This window comes from Leptonychotes weddellii, chromosome 3, assembly GCF_054177405.1.
Source record: "Leptonychotes weddellii isolate Sample4059 chromosome 3, ASM5417740v2, whole genome shotgun sequence".
NCBI lineage: Eukaryota > Metazoa > Chordata > Mammalia > Carnivora > Phocidae > Leptonychotes > Leptonychotes weddellii.
The window spans coordinates 102,128,665-102,149,165 of record NC_138371.1 but is presented as its reverse complement, the minus strand read 5'-3'; the positions used below and the strand labels follow the sequence as shown (position 1 = coordinate 102,149,165).

The following is a 20,501-nucleotide window of genomic DNA, read 5'->3' as shown; positions in this document are numbered from 1 at the left end:
TTCCTCATCTTTAAAAAATTACATCCTTAAAATGTTCATACCAACCAGCCCCACTCTTCCAGGGCAGAGCCTGGGTATCTTCATCACCCAGAGTGAGCCCCAGATGCTAGTACATGCCTTTGGAGGAAATAAACTCAGCCCTGGGCTCTGTGCCAACAGCTCCAACTGCTGTAAGCTTTAGGCAAACAAATGCTCTGACAGTGATGCTGGTAGCATCTTGGGGCCTCTGGTCAGGTCACCCTGCATCCTTGGCTTGCAGCTTCCACCCACCCAACTTTAGCTTAGCCAGCACTTTATTTGGAAAAGACCAACTAGTCACGTTCTTTTAAGCTTAGTCTGGCTGGAGTTCTGCATAGCTAAGGGCTCTTCTGTGGGTGCTGAATGCAGAGCCCATGGCGTCACAACCAAAGGGAAGTATGGATCTTCTCCATCGCTTTCTGCCCCTCAATTATAAAACCAGAGAGAAGTTAAGTGCACATCTATGTCTGGGCAAGTATGCACATCTCTGGAAGGATTCCTGTAATGAGACCAAGAGCAAGGGCAGGGGGCATCTTACGCTGCTGCTGCTGCTCAGTGTTCTGAAGTCCTAGCCAATGCACTGTGGCAAGGAGAAAGCAAGAGTGGGGGTCTGTCAAAAGTACTGTGGAACTGGCACATGGCATGCATAATCAGGCTAGAGAGTTCTAAAACCAAAAAGGCTTATAAGAAAATTTAATAAGGTATCTAGTTGAAATATAATACACACACACACATCACACATATACATACAGAGATCACTTTCCGATATACCAGCAAAAATGAATTTGAAACTGTAATGAAAAAAAAATCTATTAATTTCTTGAAAAATAGGCACCAAGTTCCAAACCCCTATTGAATTAATAGAGCTAAACAATGATATTAATGTCTGCTACCATCACAAAAAAGACACCCCACACATTATCATCCTCCTAGTAAAAGAACACAACACTCCACCAAGTATTCCCACCAATAAAATTTAAACCTGCACCTGATTGAGCCTTTAGATCTAAATGTTAATTCAGAAGAAATAGAAGGGCACAGAAAAACGTTAAATGACACAACAGGGACAAGATCAGAGACATCCACACTGTGGAAACTCTGTAACAAATAAACCAGCTTCCTAATTGAACAAATTACAAAGAAAAAATAAAAAAAGAGAGAGAATCCTATAGGTTAAAAGAGACTTAGGATGTATACACAAATACTTACGGCAGCATTATTCATAATAGCCCCAAAGTAGAAACAACCCAAGTTTCATAAAGTGATAAACAGATAAATAAAATATGGTATATCCATACAATGGACTATTACTCAGCAGTAAAAAGAAATGAAGTACTGATGCATGCTACCACAGGGATAAATTTTAAAAATGCACGCTAAGTAAAAGAAGGCAGTAAAAAAACACCACATATTGTATGATTCCATTTGTATGAAATGTCCAGAATAGGCAACTCTATGGACCAAAAGTAGATTAGTGGTTACAAGGGCCTGAGGGTGGAGGGATGGTTGGAGGGGAATGGGAAGTGACTAATGGGTACGGGGTTCCTTTCAGAAGGGACAAAAATGTTCTAAAATTAGATTGTAGCGATGGTTGCACAATCCTGTGACAATGATAAAAAAGTTTAATTGTATATATTTTTTTAATTGTATACCTTAAATGGGTGAACTGTCTGATATGTGAATTGTATCTTAATAAAGCTATTTAAAAAGAATGACAAGTGACTTTTCAATCATGTGCAATGAATAGACCTCATTTGGATCCTAGTTCAAAGTAACATACTGTAATCGGGGAAAACTCAACACTAACGATATTTGAAATAATCTATTTGGAATATATAATATATAAAATATATATTTGGAATAATTGGTTCTTTAGGTGTGATAATGGTATTGTTATTCTTGTTGAGTCCTTATCTTTTGGAGATACATACAGAAATAATCATGAATGAAATGACATGACGTCAAGGATTTGCTTCAAAATAAACAAGTGAGTGGATATAGGGAATAGTAGGTGGGGCTATAAAGGAAACCAGACTGGTCAACATTGAGGTGGGCTCATGGACTCACTGTATGGTCCTCTCTGTTGTTGTATGTTTGAAATTTTGCACAATTAAAATATTTAAATCAATCAATATAGAGGTGAACAATCATTTCTATAGAGAAAGAGAGCAAACAGGTCAGAGACAACACACACATACAAATGGCCAATAGTATTTGAAAAGATGCACAACCTCCATCATAATTAAAGAAATACAAATTCAGCTGGGGAACCATTTTGCACCTAGAGCTTGGCCAAGATGAAAAGTCTGATAGTACCAAGTGTCAGCAAGGACACAGAAACAGGCACTCAGATCTACTGACAGTGGCCAGGACAGCCTCTCGGAGGACAATTCAGCAGCATCTATGATCATTTTAAAGACAACATTCCACTCAGAGGAATTTATTCATCAGATATACTCGCATAAGTATACACAAAGGTATGTTCAATGATGTTCTTGAAGCAAGGTTTCTGGTAGTAAAAATAGAAAACAACTTAAATGTGCAGGTATTAAATAGGAGGTGGATCCACGTGTACTGGATACCCTTGATAACCTAGAGGCAGCTGAAAGAGATCATTAAAGGGAAAGACAGGAAGTTCCAGAATGGTGTATAGAGCATGATTTTTGGGTTAAAAAATACCATGAAGAGAAAACATCTGGCCATATATATATATATATTTTTTAAGTCAATAGTCCATAGCTTTTGGAGAGTACAGTGGAATTGTTGGGGGCACAAGAAGGAGGAAGGTGGTTTATTTTTCACTGTGCATTTCTGTTGTTTTTTTTAACTTGAGGGTGTGTTACTTTTGTAATTTAAAGAAGTATCAGTATTAGAGAAGTATTTACAACATCTTCAAATTCTTGAAGCCAATCAGACAAAATCAAAGTGTCTTCCCTGCACTCCAAAGAAAACTGGGCAGAGAACCCAGATGGGAGCTCACGTAAGTGGTCAACAAGTAAATGAAATGTCTACCCACAGTAGCACTAAATTCTCCCTCCTCCCTGGATCCTCGGCGCACCGTTCCCTCCTGCAAGGCACCAGTTGAATGTTTACCCTCCTGGAGATAATGCAGTTCATATACCAGCACAAGGCCCTCCCCCTTCCTTCTGCACACTGGTAGCATATCATATATGGCATGTCACCATGTTTTTTATTCAACACTTTATCTTGAGGTGCTCAGTGGCTACAGTGTTCCACTCTGTGGATACATCCTAATTTATGTAACTTCAGTGCTACTGATGGACATCCAGGCTGTTTCCCTGCTTTTGCTGCTACAGACAACGGTACAGATCCTTGCACGGTGACCACTGTGTACATGGTGTGCAGGTTGGGCACATTCCTAGGTCTGGCTATGGGATCAAAGTAGAAATTATAAAATTTCCCCACAGTTTTACATCTATTATACAAAACTCCCTACACCTTTATGGACCATATTGAACCTTCCTCATCTTTGCCAATCTGATAAAAACGGTCTCCTGCTATAAACTTTCTGGTAGTAAATATCAAAAGGTTTAGACTTGCACATCTCCTCGGATCAGAAATTCCACTTCTAGGAGTGTACCCTAGGGAAAGAATAAGGGATAGTGGGCAAGATGTTCACTGCAACCGGTTTGGTGGACCAATGCCTAAAATGTACCTCATATTGTGCTTGAATTTTCACTTCTTTTTTGTACCATGAACACATTCTTTCCTCTTTTTTTTACCACCACCCTTTGGCCCTAACTCTCAATGGCTTTCAACCACCATTAATGGTTGGCACGTCTCCTTTGTCAATGTTAAAAATAAAACCGGCAGTTGTTTTACCAGCAAAAAATGGGTTTATTTGGGAATAGCAGAGAATTGCAATCCAAGACAAGCCTGGTAAGGCAAAACCATAGGCAAGTCCAGAGAACAAAAGAGAGGAATGCTCTTTTACAGAGGAAAGTGAGAAGTAGGGAGGGCTGTTATAAACAAAAAGTCCCTTAGAGTAAACTGGGAGTTCAAAGTATAGTGGCTTTTCATTGGCTGAGTTGTGACAGTCTCTCATTGGCGGGGCTGTTGCCGGAGGAGTAGAAAACCTTTCTTTCTCCTGCTGGGATACCAAAGTAGTAGCTAAAGTAGCAAGGATTTACAAGGTTTCTCTTCCATTTGGGTCTGCAATTAAGGAGTTTAGGAGTGGTAGGGCGTGAGATCGCTCCCTGCTGGCTTTCCAATTTTATTGTAAAGGAGGTTCCCTTTTATTTTCACACCTCAACCTTTTTATTGAAGATTTTTAACAACTTAACAATATGAAAAATGCTTTAATAACAACAGCAGACATTTGTAATTATTTTCCTTTTAATCCTTTACTGTAAAAAACTTAAAACATATCAAAGTAGAAAGAATATTGTAACAAACCCCCGTCTGCATCACCTAAATGTGACAATTAGTATTTTGCTTCAGTTTTTCCCCCTCCGCTGAAGCATTTTCAAACAAGTATCAGGCTGATATTTCACCCCTAAATACTTCACTATATATAAAAACTAAGAACATTTTCTAAAGGAACTCCAATGTTATATTGTTACCCAATAGATTAGCAGTAATTCTTTTAAAACTTCTGTAACTTTTTTTTTTTTTTTTTTTTATTTGCGAGAGAGAGAATGAGAGACAGAGAGCATGAGAGGGAGGAGGGTTAGAGGGAGAAGCAGACTCCCTGCCGAGCAGGGAGCCCGATGCGGGACTCGATCCCGGGACTCCAGGATCATGACCTGAGCCGAAGGCAGTTGCTTAACCAACTGAGCCACCCAGGCGCCCCAAAACTTCTGTAACTTTTCTTTTGAAATGTCATGTTTATATAAAAGTTGCAAAAACAGGGCACAGATCTCTCATGCCCTTAACTTGGATTCCCCACATGCTAATATTTCTGAATACTGAGAATACTAGAACACGAAAATCAGTTGCAGACATGACACAGGGCTTTTCCTGGTCACAAAGGCCCTCTACTCTCCCTGGGCCACTGCTCTCTGGCCAGAGGAGATGCTCCAAATGGTACACACCAAAGCCCACGCCCACTCCTGTCTCCTCCCTTGTTCTTCACATTTCAAAACCATAAAAGAACTGATTTCTTCCCAAAAAAGTCAAATAAAAGATGCATAAATATCCCTTTAAGCACTGTACCAAGCCTCAAATCCAAGGCTCCCTGTGAGTCCTCAGGATATTATCTGTGCAATACACAAGGCACTACAGTGGACATTTCCCACAACTTATTTCGTGCTTTAATTACTGTTATTTTATTGACTCACTCTACAAATTGCCCTGCTCAAACATCCAGGCAAAGCTGTGGCTAAGCTGTCCCCAGCAGCATCACAGTGACCACTTCTGACCCTAGGATGGTGACTCAAGAAGTAGAACATTTTAAATGCTAAGAAACTCTACCAAACTGCCATCTGAAAATCCTTTACCTACAGGTTCTTCCACCAGCACAGTATGAGGGGTCCTGTTTCCCCCAGTATCATTTGACAGTACATACCATTCACATCCAATGGCTAAACACAGCTGATGAGCAAAACGTGGACCCAACGTCTTTCATAAAGCCCCCCACTACTAATGAGGCCAAGTGTGTTGACTTCTGAGGAACTTGAAAGAATTACACTCAAAGACTTCTTTAGCAGTGGAAGCCACAATAAAATGAATAATAGTTTGCACAAAGGCCTGCTCTGAGACTTCTGTGCTGTTATTAAAAAATAAAACACCAGTGACTAAGGGCCTGCTCTAGGCTTGTGAAATAGTGAATGCAGCCCCAGGCCTCATGGTGCTCACCATGAGGATGCTCAGAGTAAGCAGGGGAGCATCATCCTCATGCCTGTGATGTCTGCAAGAGGTACAGAGGGATACAGTAAACAGGAAGGGCAGGAGCCCCACAGCTATTGAAAGTGAGGAATGAGGACGTGTAGTCAGACGAATGGTGGCCCCAAAAGATATGTCCACAGCCTAATTCCTGGAGCCCGTGATCTTATTCGGAAAAACAAAAAGTCTTCGCAGATGTGATTAAGCTCAGAATCTTTAAATGAAGAGGTCATCCTTGATTTTCTGATGTGCTATAAATTTAAGGACAGGTGTCCTTATAAGAGACACACAGAGGAAACTTGACAGTAGAGAAAGACCACGTAAGACAAAGACAGAAACCACAACAATGCAACTACAAGCCAAAGAATATTAAGGATTGTCAGTAGCCACCAGAAGCTGGAAGAGGCAAGTAATGGAGGAGGGGTTGGGAGTGGAGCCAACACCTTGATCTGACTTCTGGCCTCCAGAATTGCGAGAGAATAAATCTGTTGTTTTAAGCCACCCAGTTTGTGGCAGTCTGTTTTGGCAGTCCCAGAAAACTAATATAAACATCATACTACTTCTACTTTGTATGTATTTTGGAATTTCCATAACTTGCATAAAAGTTTTAGTGGCCTATCCTTCATTTGTGAGCTGAGGTTATGTCAAGGTGAGAGAGGCTCCGGAAGGCCCTAGATTCACATGAGTGGGGCCAGAAGTCACAGACATCCCTGTGAAGTCTGATTGCCTGTTCTCCATCAAGACTCCTCTCACTAGGCCACTGTTGCTCCCGGAACCCTTATGAGCACGTCCACCTCAGGGTCTTTGCATGGGTCATCCAGGTGGTCCCTGCTGCTTCATGCCATCCTGTAGCTTTCAGGGCATCTGCAGAGGTCTCCCCCACTCTCCATCCCCGTGCCTGAGTTGTTTTTTCATAGGCCTGCCCCAAGTGGTGTGATCGCTTTCTTAATGTTATACCCCACTCCACGTCAACTTGGGGGCATGCTGTAGGGTCCTGACACATGTTCTGTGTAAAACCAAGGTCTTTGGGTACATACCAGTTCCAGTCTGAGTTGGGCTCTCACAGGGCCCCTGACTCCCAAGTGACAGCAACACCAAATCTCCCAAACCTTGGCTATGGCTAAGGGGCAAGCCAGCAGGTTGGGCCTGCCTTGTCCTAGGCACAATGTCAACAGCACACCTGCAAACGTCTCTGAGCTGTCAGCTCCCCACCTAAGAAGACCCAGTGGAAACTGTCCCTCACACTCAGCCTGACAGTGGGCTTGTCCTGACCACACAGAGGCAGAGAGGGTGGTGTGGCACACAGACTTTATTCTGACCGCTCCCCGAGTCCTGGGTCCAGGCCCACGTCCTGACCAGCGAGCGGGTTCACTCAGCACTCAGAAAGACCCTCTTGCGTGCCGTGTTGGTGTATGGGTGCCAGCGCCACTCCACGTCGGCTGTGGCCTCCTGCTCCAGCGTGCCCAGGCGGATCGTGTACACTGGGGGGCGGAGATGGACACATTGCCACCTATGCCGCCAGCACCCCCCCACCACCAGAAGGGCAGGGAAGCCCCAGACTCACACTTCAGTTCAAAGCGAGGTCCGACCTCGGTCAGCTCCACACTGCGGTGGCTGGTCTTCCTATATACATGGTGCCTGAGGCAAGGGGAGGCAGGGCACGGGTAATGGAAGACAGGGAGCAGATGTGGGTCAGTAACAAACAGCAGTGGGACACAAAGGTCAGGACACTATTCTGAGGCCAGCCCACGGACCTACCGGAAGGAGATATAGTCATCTTGGTTCGCGAAGGTGATGACCCGGTGGCTGTCATCTTTGGGCACAGGGAACAGGTAACGGAGTATGTCGGAGACCTGGGTCAGAGGGAAGGAGAGTGGCAAATGCCCAGCCGGGAACTCCGTGCCCCCAGCCCTCATCACCCCGTGGACCCAGACTCACCCGCTTGCCTAGTCGGGAGGAGAAGCCATGCATGATGAGGTGAGGCTTGGCCTCGGACACGGTGCCCAGGTCAGGGATGTCGTGCCGCATGACCACATTGCACAGTGTGAAGTAAGCAGTAGGGCCGAAGGGCAGGTGGCTAACAATGAGCCCCACTGGTGGGGCCAGGCGGGCCGTCAGAAACCTTATCTGCTCTCAGACAACCACCCCAGCAGACACCCTGTTCCCACCCACAGTATTACCAGGTGTGCCTCGATGCTCATGGACAACCAGCAGGTCGGTGACACCATTGGCTTTGCAGGCTCGCACCAGTGCCCCTACCTCATGCCGGCCACGGTTCATGCGTTGGGCACCTGGGAACACCAACTTCAGCTCCTGTACATGAACCCGAGTTAGGACTGGGGCCACTAGTGCCTTAGCACCTCCCACTCACTTCCCACTATTGGTACCTTTGCAAACATCTTGAGGCGGGAACTGGGGTCTCGGGAGGTAGTGATCATGACCTTAGGGTCCTCGACCCCTGCCCATCGATATTCATCATCCATGTGGTTGGTCACACCTGTCAAGAGCATGAGAGGCAACAACGAGACACTGTCTTGGGAAATAAAATGCTAACTTGAGGGTGGCTGAATCTGTCTAGAGCAGCACTGTCTGACAACACCTTCGACGATGAACATAAAATGCTCTATATCTGCACGGAGCAAGAGGGTGGCTCCCCAGCCACATTGGCTATAAACACAAGTATGACTGACAAACTAAATTTTTAATTTTGATTTAATTTTAGTTTATTTTTTTATCACAGAGGGCTAATGGCTACCACCTAAGCTCAAGTCTAGATTCTGTTAAGGCCAAAGGTAACAGACTCCTTTCCCTCATAACAATAATTCATAAAGTCTGTGATACCTTTAATATTTATTGAATAATGCAATGAATGAAACATCTGGGTGTTAATGAAGTGCTGGGACCTGGGGACATGGCAGTGAACAAAACGGACATGGTCTTGCCTCAGCAGAGTTCACATTCTAGTAAGGGGGGCAATTAACAGACAAAAGAGTAAGTGGGATAATACTGTATGTTATATAAACGAAACTGGGAGCACTAAGAAAGAGCTTTCCTGAGGTGCCATCTGTGCAGAGTCATGAGGGCATCTGGGAGACAGTTTTGCAAGGAGGAGCTCCACAGCCTTTCCTTCAAGGTGTCTGCGGAATGAGACGGAAGCCAGCAGGCTCAAGTGCAGGGGGAGAAGCTGGCCCAGTGTCAGGAAAGTTTACCTTCACCGCCGGCGTCATCGAACTCCAGGGAACCCTGTAAGGCCAGAGCCTCCCTGCGTAACTCGGTGGGAATCAGGCGATTCTCTGCAGGGGGAACACAGAGGGGCTGAGTAAGACACATGCATGGAGCCCTCAGTTTATATAACACTGTGGCTTACAAAAACTGTAGACTTTATTAGAAAGTATCCTTTTCACTCATTTCTGTGCAGAAAGGTGATACACAACTTTTTTGGCAGGGGGAAGACAGAGACAAAACTACTTTTGTCTACATGCCAACCTGTTAATAATGGTTACAGGAGATTTCATTTTTTATGGTTCCTGAGTCTCATGGTTTTAGGGCTTTCTAAAATATTTAGTTGCAAGTATATACTGTTTTTGTAATTAGAAAAAAATTAACAAACTAATTTTTAAAAGAACAAATACAGAGTGCTCTTTCTGTATGAAGGTGGACCAGAAACCCTGAAACCCTCTGACAACAAAACTGCTAAACCTGATGCTTTGGGTCAGAGGTTTCCTCTGTGAACTAAAGCTAGACTTGGTTAAAAAAGGGCTGCGCTGTGGGCATGCCCACTTTGGAGTACAGAGCTCAATATGAACATGCCCTTGGAACCAGCAGGTCTTTCCAATATGCCCTGAAGAAATTCTTGTACATGGAAGAGAAGGTTCATAGCACCAATGCTGTTCCTAACTGCCCCAGACTAAAAAATGAGGTCAACATCAAGCACAGGGAAATGGGAGCCCCCACTACACTCAATAGATCTTAGAAACAATGCTGAATGAAAACATAAAGCTGGGAAAGAATACATACAACCTAATAACTACTTTGAAAACTGAAAACCAACCCCGTATGATTTAGGGATACAAACAAGTACGATAAAAGCACAAAGAAAAGCAAGGAAATGGCTTATTTTTAAACAGTATCCTGTATTGTGGTTATCTGAGTTGGGGAAAATATTCTTGAATTTCAATATATTGAGCATTTTTATTAATAATGTGGGCAGATAGGTCACAGGTATTTAACATAACGCTTAAGGTAAACATATACTCACATACCACATGCACTTTATATGTTTAAAACACAGAAAACCAAAGTGAATTTAAAATAATCAGAGGTAGTAAGCTGATGTACCATCCAGATAGGAAACAAAGTTCTACACAAGAACCCACACAAGAACCAAGAAAATAGGGATAAATATAACATTTCCATTCAGGCATGCTATCACTCTTCATTAGTATGACAAATAAAAAGTGGAGAAAATATTGCAAAATTAGATCCTAATTCACAAGTCGAATAAAATTAAATTCTCAACGGTTTAATGCTTTTAAAATACAACGGAATCATAATAACGCTAAAAAGACAGTAAGATATTCTTGTTATTTTGTACTGAAGAAAGTAGCAAAAAAAAAAACAATGGGGGTAGGTGCGGGAGGGAGAACATCTACAGGACAACGTAAAAATTTAAAATTTGGGAAGAACTAAACACACTATAAACAAAACTAATAGGCAAACTGTAAAATCTGGATACCGCAGCATATACGACAAGATATGAAATTTATAGCATCACGGAAGGGACATTTGCAAAGACAAAAGACAAGGAAAAAGGCCAGTAAATACTTGAAAGGATGCTCAGCCACACAAACACTAAGAAATGCTAATATAAACGCGTTTTATACCATTTGGTCTTTTACTCCGTTAGATCTTAAAATGCAAACAAATGGTCTTTTTTTTTTTTTATTTATTTATTTGACAGATAGGGGGACAGCGAGAGAGGGAACACAAGCAGGGGGAGTGGGAGAGGGAGAAGCAGGCTTTCCGCGGAGCAGGGAGCCAGATGCGGGGCTCGACCCCAGGATCCCGGGATCATGACCTGAGCCGAAGGCAGACGCTTAACGACTGAGCCACCCAGGCGCCCGCAAACCAATGGTCTTTTATAACGACAGGCCTAGAGCTCCCCCCGCCCCCGCTGGGGGGGCTGAGACGTGCCTACCTTCCAGTGCGCGCCGAACCTTCTCCTTCCTCTCCTGGGCGGTTCGCAGCGACTCCTCGCGGGCCTTGCGGTACAAGTACTCCCGGCGAAGGCGGGCCTCACGACGCAGCTAGGGAACAGAGGGCCGGATCAGCCTCTTTCTCGCCACGCACAGCCGGGCCCCGGGGGCCACCAGCCTTACCAACCCCAAGCCTAGGAATCATCCCCAGCCCTGCGCGAGTCCCCAACATCAAAAACAGGAGCTCAAACATCCCTCCTACCATCCTGAGCGCGACTTCCACGTGGGTCCAGGAGAATGCCGGGGCAGCGTAAGCAACGCCACCCTCGATTCTGCCCTCAACCAAGATGGTCGCTGGAGGCTTCGCTACACTCTGCTACTGTCGAGAGTGCCCAATGTTAAGATGACGGAGAGTGGGTTGGGAGTCGCAAGGCGATTGGCCAATCTGGAGGCGCATGCTTATTGGAACAGCCAATAGGCTGGCGTCAAAACTTTGCCACGTCGCTAGGATCGCCCTTACTAAAGATGTCGGTGCCTGGCTTCATTACTTATCACTGCTGTGCAGGATGCCCAATTTTAAGATGATGAACCGTTAGAGTAATCATAACTGGCGGTTCGAAATGACCCAGCAACTGTAAAAGCATAGCGGTTGACTGGAGGCTCGCCTACCGGCTCCTGGAATTAAAGCATCTTCTCCCTTAAAATGGCTGCTATACAGCTATACCTCTTCCATCACCACAGCTATCGCCCTACTATTAAAATGCGGCCTCTTATCGCTTCTCGGCCTTTTGGCCAAGTTCAAGTGTAAAATGCGGCCTCTTCCTAAAGCGACTCGGAACCACCCACAGCTCTAGCCAGCTCTAGCCGACTGTTCCGTTGCCTTACACCCTTCGGAGAACACAGCTAGTCAATTCTGAGTCGCTGTTCCCAAAAGCGCTTGCCTTTAGAAACGTTGGGCAACTCGGCCCACGGCTGGGAACGCCCCTTGAAGGTGAGCCTATTGGTTGTCATGGCGGTATGGCGAGCGGCGATTGGGCAACCTGTGAGGAGGCTGGTACCAGACCTCAGTACCGTGGGCCCATGGCTGCGCCGGACGTAAGGGCGCAGGTGGACTCGCTCCTTCTGCAACTGCTCCGGGACCTGGAAGAACTGGAGGCGAAGCGGGCGGCATTGAACGCTCGGGTGGAAGAGGTGGGATCTTGGGGAGGGAGGGATGGGCGGGCATGCGGAGGTAAACTGAGTTTCATCGCTCTCCTCGTATCCCAGGGCTGGCTCTCGCTCTCTAAAGCTCGCTATGCCATGGGTGCCAAGTCTGTAGGTCCTCTGCAGTATGCCTCCCGCATGGAGCCTCAGGTCTGCGTCTACATCAGGTGAGGAGCCGTGCATGTTGGAACGGGTGGGCGGGCAGGGTCCAGGCTGGGGCCTCCAAATGTCGATCCTACCTTCTCGTTCTTCAGCGAGGCCCAGGACGGACTCCAGAAGTTCTGGGTGGTGAGAGCCAGCGCCCAGACTCCAGAAGAGGTGGGGCCCCGTGAAGCAGGTGAGTCCCCCTTTTTTCCCGTCAGGGCGTCCTCCCGATGTCAAAAACAAAATGTACACGATAATTGAGATGATTTTATTAAGAGTGTTGCGATGGAGAGAGCGGCCCAGATTGGAGGATCACAATGTCTCAGCAGGCTGTTTTTTAGTTTTGTTTTTGTTTTTGTTTTTGCTTTAGACTTCCATAGGGAGAAATAGACAAGTTATAGGTGATGTCCTTTACAGTTGGGATAGTTTTGCAATTGGGGGAAACTTCAGTCAGTTGAACAGAAAATGTTTATATGTCTGGTTTCAGAGGGACAAACTTCTAATCTCAATCATTTATGAGACGAACGGGAAGTCGGAGGGTCTGTCTGGCCTTTCAGCATGTTCAGGCAAAATGGGAAAAGTCAGTGTGTGGCTCCTTGTTTACCTTGTGGTAAACAAGGGGGTCATCTGCTGATCTTGTGAGAGTCATGAGGAGTGGTCTGGGCATCTCATCTGAATCACAAAGGGAAGGGTTGTTCTTTGTGGTAAGCTGTTTTCTGGAACATAAATGGTTGGAGGGATTTTCCAGCCTTCAGTGTTTGTCAGGATCATGAGCTCAGATCAAATTCAACATTGTCACAGAGAAGACAAGCGCAGGTAATGAGACCCTCAACCTCCAGTCTGTCTTTCTCCAGCTTTGCGCAGGCGCAAGGGTCTCACCAGAACCCCAGAGCTGGAGTCCTCCCCAGCCCCCCGGGACCCTCTGAACTGGTTTGGAATCCTCGTTCCTCACAGTCTGCGTCATGCCCAAGCCAGCTTCCGGGAGGGTGAGTAGACTTCTATCTGCAGGAAGAACTTGAGTACTAAAGCCATGCCTGGCTGGGGTTAATCTGCAAAGGGTTTTCCAGGTTTTATCCATAGCAGGCTTTTTTTGCACACCTGCTGTTTTTTCCAAAAAGCATTTACTGGCTGTTGGCAGTGTTCCAGGCTCATGCTAGGTGCTGGAGATACAGCAGGAAACAAAAGAGATAAACACCCCTCATGGAATGTTTATTCTGTTGAGGGGAGAATGAAAACATGCGAATAAATAAGTAGGCCCATATATAATACCAGGTAGTGAGAATTGTTATGGAAAAATAAGATAGGGTATGGTGGATGGAGTGGGACAGGAGTGGGTGAGGGTACCTATTTTACGAAGGGTGGCCTGGAAAGGCCTCTCTGAAAAGATGGAGAGAACTTTGTGGTTGATCTGGGGGATCAGTGCTATAGGCAGAGGGACCAGCCAGGGCAAAAGCTTTGAGGTGAGATCATGTTTAGGATGGCAGAGAGGAGGCCAAATGGGTTGGAGTGGAGTTTATGTAGCAGGGAGTGCCAGGAGCTCAGGTCAGAGGTGGCTGGGCTCAGGTGATTTGAGGTACAGGCCCTGATGAGGACTTTGGGAGTCATGGGTGGCTCTGAAGAGAGGGGGGCACAGTTGGACCCACAGAGTGATAGGAAGACTGTGGTGCTGGGTGGGAACAGACAAGAGCAGAGGGAGGAAGCAGGTGACGGGGAGCAGCCAGGCTTGAGATGCAGGTGGAGACAGTGAAGGAGAGGGTAAGTGATGGGAACCTGCATGTTTTGAGAATAGAAGCCACAAGATTTACTGACAGATCAATTTGAGAGTAAGGGAAGGAGAGGAATGAAGCCTGAGCCCACAGATTCCAGCAGGAACACCTGAGGGAATGAAGTTGCCCTCACCTGGTGTGAGAGAGCTGCAGCCAAAGGTAAGTCAGGAGTTGGGTGAGAGTATGTTCCTAGTGCTGTGTGGTGGAGACTGTGCTCGGGTGTCTGGGCACATGCATCTGAGTTTGGAGGAGACCTGGGCTGGAAAGAGAGATTTGGGAGCCCACTGCATAACACTCGTGTTTAAATTCCCAAGTTGCTGACACATACACAGCATTTAAGCTGAGATCAGCAGAGGGCCTCAAAATGTGGACAGAAGGTGGGAGGAGGAAGGGGAGAAACCATTCAAGGAGACTGAGAAGTAGTGGTGAGGCAGGAGCAACAACCAGAGGATGAGAGATCCCAGAAGCCAAGAGGAGAAAGTGCTTCCTGGAGGGAGGTGAGCAGATGTGTGGCCAGCTCTGCTGTCAGGCAGGTAGGCTGAAGACTGAACTGGCGAATGGACTGGGCACGGAGGGCCCAGAAGACTATTAAGCAGAAGCATCAGGCAAAAGCCACCTAGATGTGGATCCAGAATGTGGAATACTCCCGGGGGCAGAGAAAACAGAAAGAGAGAGGGCGAGAACAGTGAAGGACTATTATAATGAAGGAAAGAAGGAAGGAAATGAGGGCATGCAACAGTGTTTTTTAGTCCCTGTTGGGTAATATAAGGGAGTAAAGAAAGTCTGTTGAAGAGGTGACATTTTAGTAAAGATCTGAAGGAGGTGAGGGTGTGGGTCTAGTGAGGTTCTGAAGCAGCCAATGCAAGGCTCTTGAAATATTTTAGGAATAGTGTGGAGGCCAGAAAGTTCTGGAGCCTTTCCAGTACCTGGAGATATTCAGAGCCCCCTGAGTCATGTGTCACATCGAGGATACCATGGTGACAATCTTCTCTCTTCCTCTAGGCCTGCAGCTGGCTGCAGACATGGCCAGCCTTCAGATCCGGATCGACTGGGGTCGAAGCCAACTCCGGGAGCTCCAGGAGAAACTCAAGCAGCTGGAGGCTGAGTCTGCCTGACTTGTGACCAGAGGCGGGCAGTGAGCACAGCTGTTCTTTGGTGTGGCTGCCTTATCTCAGGCCTTCTTCCTTCACAGATTGCCCCTGCCCCTATTCCCACCCCAACTAATCCCTGCTCCTTAAAATTTCTCTGGTTTGCATGTTTCTAGCTTTGTTAGGTGTGAAAGTTTGAAGAGGCAAACTGAATAATGTTGAAAGTCACTACTGTGAAACCACTTCTAAGCTTGTATTCTCCTAGGACACATTCATGTGGGGCAGGGGCAAAGCTGTTAGGTTAGTTCATAAATAACCAGAACAGCCTCATGCATATATCAGCTGTGGCTTCTTTACAGGATGAAATACTGCACAGTTAGTGGCAGGGAAGGACAACAAATAGGTGCTTCAGTTTCACTAGATTCTCAAAACTAATTTTGATGTAGGAAAGAAAGCAAACATGGCTAACAAATCAGGACAGTTTGATTCCATGTCAATAAAAAACATGAACACCTAAGTAGATAGGTAGTCCTTGGCAGGTTTTAAGCCAGAAAGTAGAAAAGATCTGACTTAGATTTTCAAGGGAACTCTAGGAACTCTTCCTTTATCTTTATAGGAGACTGAGCTGCTTTTAATTTTTGAAGGGCCAAATGTATTTCATGTGCTGGGATCTGTGTCCTTGCTTCATTTTCCTACTGGGTTGTTGGTATTTTTAGTAGTTTCTAGGAGGTAATCTTTATGCTGCGGGAAAATTAATCCTTTGTTCATAATACGGAATGTAAATATTTTTCCCAATTTCTCTTGTAACTTTGCTTATGGTGTTTTTTTTTTAAACCTTTATTGTAAAATAAAACACATTAAACTGCACAAAATAATTGAATAGTTTAATGAATAAGGTGAAAGCTATAGTAACCACCACCCAGTTCTCATATTTTTTTAAATTAATTTTATTGATTTAAGAGTTGACTTTATCAATCAGCTGTTTTATCATCTCTGAATTTGGGGTTGTAAATGATATGATAAAGGAATTCTCCAGTATTTTCCTTAAGAACTTCTGTGGTTTCAGTGAGGTATGGGGTGAATCCTGCATCCAGCTTGTTTTTTCTACCATAGGTCTACATACTGTATGTTGAACCATTGATTTGAGATGTCACCTTTTTTTCTTTCACATAAACCCATACCGTATTTTGGAGCTTCCATTGTTTCATTGATTTTACTGTCAGTTAATACACAGGTACCACACTCTTTTAATCCTTGAGTCTTTAACATTTACTTTAATCGCAGTAGGTCGTATTTGTGGTTGGATTGGGAGGAATTGTTTATTTTGTTTTTGCCACATTGAGCTTGAGTTGTCAGTGAAAGCCTATGGAAGCACTCAAAAGGAAACTAGAGAAAAAAAGTACATCCCTTCTCACACAGGTTGAATTTCAGAACAAAATCCTGCTAGGAAGTGTCAACCCAGTGAGATTTTGAAGTCAAAATAAGTAAAAACACAATACGTTTTTGTTTTTCACAGAAAAGATATTCATGAGGAACTCCGTCCCGGATGGGTTCCTTTATTTTAGATGTAAGTTGATGTCGAAGGTCAAGCAATAGCCTTCATTTTACTGTTTGAATGCCCAGCATGGTAGGCAAATAGGGCCTGAGAAAACCACAAACGCTCTGCAATCTGCCCTGGCTCCAGTCCTTTGGGAGATCTCCGGGAGCAGGAGTTCCCGCCCCCTAGAGAGACCCGGATGTTCCAGCCCGCGGGGGGGGGGGGGGCCTTGAAGCTGGGGCTCGCGCAGCCGCAGTCAGAATTTCCGGGGGCGGAGCGAGCCCAACGGGTAAGAAGCCGTTATGTGAAGGGGCAGACGGCAAGCTGAGGTAAGTGATGTCTACAGAAACGAGAGGCGTGTTTTTAACACTTCCCATATGGTCTAGCGGTTAGGATTCCTGGTTTTCACCCAGGCGGCCCGGGTTCGACTCCCGGTATGGGAAGAGGACTAATTTTTCGTTTCTACTGGCCAGGCCAGAATTTTGTATTTTCGCCGCTGGAATGCCTCAGGTCGAATTCGGCGTTTCTTTCCAATTAAGCCTGGAGAAACTGGGGCCCGGGGAGCTCCGGGACCTATCATTCTGTGTTTTGAACGAAGTATTAATTTTCATCACATCATTAAACTATTTTCTCGATCAGTAATTTATTAATTATATAGGATACCGTATACATTATAGATTTGAATACCATTATATTTAAATATTGAATAATATTTAAAATACTCAAAATTTATTGTCAATCTCTGGTGGGGGCACCCTCCGGGAGGGAGGAAGGGATGTGTGAAGTCAAGAAACTTGCAGCTTATGCTCCAGAGCCAGTCCAGAGGCTGGGCTGCAACAAGTGGAGCTGAGTCTCTGGAGGAGCATAGGATGAAGTGTATGAATGGACTGGAGAGGGCCAGTTGGAAGAAGTCTCTGGCAATTTAATTTTCTCTGGTCTTCCGGCCGCTTTGTTTGCCTTCTAGTCCAGTGGTTAGAGTTCTTAAGCAATCCAGTTTGCCCCCAACCCTTTATGGAAATTACTTAAAACTTAAGAATCCCTCTTGACCCCCAACACTTGCACACTTCCAGTCAAAAGGAGAGCCAAACATACAAACGAGATACTAAGTGCCTTTGTCAATTTTCCACCCCCTTTGTCTGGTTCACTTAGTCAACCCAGGGAGGTTATGTGCAGGGCTAAGGTCCTGCCTTCAGAAGTGGACCACTACACTCATTTATTCACTCATACATTTGGTAGGGGGGGAAGGGGGAGAAATTATTTCTGTAATCATATTAATTTAAATTCTATAGGTTAAAATAGGATACAGTGGAGCTGGGAAGTCATCACTCTGTCCTCACAAGAAAAAAAAGCTGAATAAACTAAAATTTAACAACTCTTCTTAGATCCATGGGAAAATTGAAGTCACGGCTGAATTGCTGCCTTGAAAATTGGGGGGAAGACTGACTACAGAGAGTCATAGTGTACCAGGCTCAGAAGCTGCTGCTGGAGCCAGTAACTGGTAGGAAAACTTAAAGGCTAATTGACCCTGTTGAGAGAAAAACTCTCTAAAAGCCTAATCTATAAAGGAAGTTTATTTTATTTTATTTTTTATTTTCTTTTACTTTATTTTATTTTGACATGTTTAATATTTATTGTTCTTTTGCAGAACAAGAATCCTAGGTAGTTGCTACCATGGTGGCTTAATTTAGACAAAAATAGCTAAGAGGCATCAATTTATTACCATAGCAATTTTAACAGCGACTCACTAAATTATTAACAGAACCATTTTCTAGAAAGTACTGATCTAGTCACATGAATATGACATAGGTGAAATACAAGAACAGTATAAACATTTTGTACAATGCACTTTTAGTTCTCCACAGTTTGCTGTAAAGCAAATATAACCTGGCTCTGATGTAGACAATTATTGATATAATTTTCAAGTTTTTCAATGTGAGAAAGTCACTGTGACTGTGGCCCTCCTTAACATGGAGCCCATAACACTCCCTGGGCAGGTTCAGACCCAACTCACACATCTACAAACCGACTAGAAATAGCCAGTCAGGTAAATGTCAGTTTTCCTCAAATGAAAACTGAAAACAAACAAACAAAAGATTTTGCCAGTTAGAACAGTTTCCAACTCCATTTGGGATCTAGGCATGGATCCAATGGCCATCAGAGTCAGAGCCCTCAGGAAAACTGGAAGAAATTCGTCAGAGATGGCAAAATCAAAGGTTTTCTACCTCAGCTGCAGGGTGATCAGCACAACCTCACCTCTCCTCCTGACTCCTCAGCCAGGACAGAGAGAAACAGGTAGATTCACCAGAGGAACTGGGGCATTCTTATTTATAAACTAAGGAAATGAAGAGGCCCCAACCAGAGCATGTACAGATTTTGTGAAAGAATAAAGCCCTTGAGTATGACATTGGTCAAAGGCAAAAGAAGAGATTTCTATCTGCAGTAACATCTTTAATTTTTCCCAAGGGGAAGCCATTTTAGATTTCTAAGTTAGCATGACTGTATAAACTTCATTTAAACCAAAAGCCTGATTTATGGCCCGCCAAGCCATAAAGGAAAACCATAGGTATCAATGAATACTCCTACTCCTTGCATTTAGCATTGCATTAATGTTAAATTAAAATTTATGATTCCTGCCTATATGTTCATCTGTAATCTTTTGACCTTTTTACAAGACGTAAAAAAAATCTATAACCCTGTACAAAGCGTTCGTTCTCTGGAGCATTATCTTTCCTGTGAAGAGTGTGTTTCCCAGGCAGCTGTCCTAACTTGGGCTGGGATAAAACTTTCTTTCTTTTAGAGTTTCTGAAAGTTTTATTCATTTTGCATTGACAACCCTCACATTCTTGTGGGTTTTACCTCCAGGAACCCTACCAGGTTCTTAGGGTCAAGACTGGAGAAGAATCCCCTGGTGCTTCTGGCAAAAGGAGGGAAAAGTAACCACTTGGAAAATTGCCAGCGCACCCAGTTCTCCTTAACAAAGGCCTATCCTCAGGGAAACTGTTTTACTAGAGCCCACCCAATCTGGGGGAAGAGAAATACCTAACCCTCTCTAGCCTTCCTATGTCACATAAAGGGAGAAAAAAGCTGGGAAGCACTTTTGAAGGTTATAGTCTTCGGGCAGAAGCTCAGTAAAAGACTATAGGATTATATAGTACTTCCCCCTCCTCCCACATATTACCACCGCATCACTAAGGTTCTTGTTATGATATATATAATACAACTTAAAGAACTGTAGGGCTCAGAATCTATGTAAGAAATCTGCTGGGAAACCCAAACACAGAAGAGGAGACTACAATAAGAACACTGGAGGAAATTTTAGCCTCTGATACCTACAGCCACAGCAAACAATAAACACAGAGTGATTCTTAGCCAGATAAATATAAAAGCTCACACTAATAGCCTATTTAACTTGGTTCCTTTTACCTGATACATCATATCTACCTTTTTTTTTTTTTTAAGATTTTATTTATTTGACAGAAAGAAAGCACAAGCAGGGGGAGCAGCAGAGGGAGATGGAGAAGCAGGCTTCCCACTGAGCAGGGAGCCCGATGTGGGGCTCAATCCCAGGACCCTGTCTGGGATCATGACCTGAGCCGAAGGCAGATGCTTAACCAACTGAGCCACCGGGGCACCCCTCATGTTTACCTTTCAATAAAACTTAAAAGTTGGGGGATAAAGCATGTCTATAGTTGAGAACCTCTGTCAG

General features: G+C 44.6%; 2 protein-coding genes, 1 long non-coding RNA gene and 1 other non-coding gene across 4 annotated transcripts; 3 read left to right on the top strand and 1 right to left on the bottom strand.

The window, feature by feature from the left end:
* Positions 1 to 7,153: 7,153 nt before the first annotated feature.
* On the bottom strand, positions 7,154 to 11,939 carry IMP4 (IMP U3 small nucleolar ribonucleoprotein 4). The gene is made up of 9 exons (XM_006751191.3): positions 11,320 to 11,939; positions 11,060 to 11,168; positions 9,072 to 9,155; positions 8,250 to 8,359; positions 8,043 to 8,175; positions 7,801 to 7,955; positions 7,621 to 7,715; positions 7,427 to 7,500; positions 7,154 to 7,343 (listed from the first exon to the last, which is right to left on the bottom strand). Exons 1-9 carry the CDS (start codon positions 11,320 to 11,322, stop codon positions 7,231 to 7,233), a joined length of 876 nt encoding a protein of 291 aa, XP_006751254.1. The 5' UTR covers positions 11,323 to 11,939; the 3' UTR covers positions 7,154 to 7,230.
* A 125-nt stretch (positions 11,940 to 12,064) lies between these two features.
* On the top strand, positions 12,065 to 16,443 carry VMA22 (vacuolar ATPase assembly factor VMA22). The gene is made up of 5 exons (XM_006751192.3): positions 12,065 to 12,248; positions 12,324 to 12,427; positions 12,515 to 12,597; positions 13,259 to 13,390; positions 15,173 to 16,443. The coding sequence occupies exons 1-5, from the start codon at positions 12,075 to 12,077 to the stop codon at positions 15,283 to 15,285; spliced, it is 606 nt and encodes a 201-aa protein (XP_006751255.3). The 5' UTR covers positions 12,065 to 12,074; the 3' UTR covers positions 15,286 to 16,443.
* Positions 16,444 to 17,067: 624 nt separating this feature from the next.
* LOC115938619 (uncharacterized) lies at positions 17,068 to 20,501 on the top strand. Its single transcript, XR_014144020.1, has 3 exons — positions 17,068 to 17,124; positions 18,178 to 18,293; positions 20,255 to 20,501. It is a non-coding gene; the product is annotated as an uncharacterized LOC115938619 (long non-coding RNA).
* TRNAE-UUC (transfer RNA glutamic acid (anticodon UUC)) lies at positions 17,167 to 17,238 on the top strand. Its single transcript has one exon. It is a non-coding gene; the product is annotated as a tRNA-Glu (tRNA).

Coding starts and splice junctions, on each gene's coding strand:
- IMP4 (XM_006751191.3), bottom strand. Junction 9,156..11,059: donor GGTTCGGCGCGCACTGGAAG/GTAGGCACGTCT, acceptor TTCCCCCTGCAG/AGAATCGCCTGATTCCCACC. Junction 7,956..8,042: donor TGAGCATCGAGGCACACCTG/GTAATACTGTGG, acceptor TGGCCCCACCAG/TGGGGCTCATTGTTAGCCAC.
- VMA22 (XM_006751192.3), top strand. CDS start 12,075: ATGGCGAGCGGCGATTGGGCAACCTGTGAGGAGGCTGGTACCAGACCT. Junction 12,249..12,323: donor TGAACGCTCGGGTGGAAGAG/GTGGGATCTTGG, acceptor CTCGTATCCCAG/GGCTGGCTCTCGCTCTCTAA. Junction 12,598..13,258: donor GGTGGGGCCCCGTGAAGCAG/GTGAGTCCCCCT, acceptor GTCTTTCTCCAG/CTTTGCGCAGGCGCAAGGGT.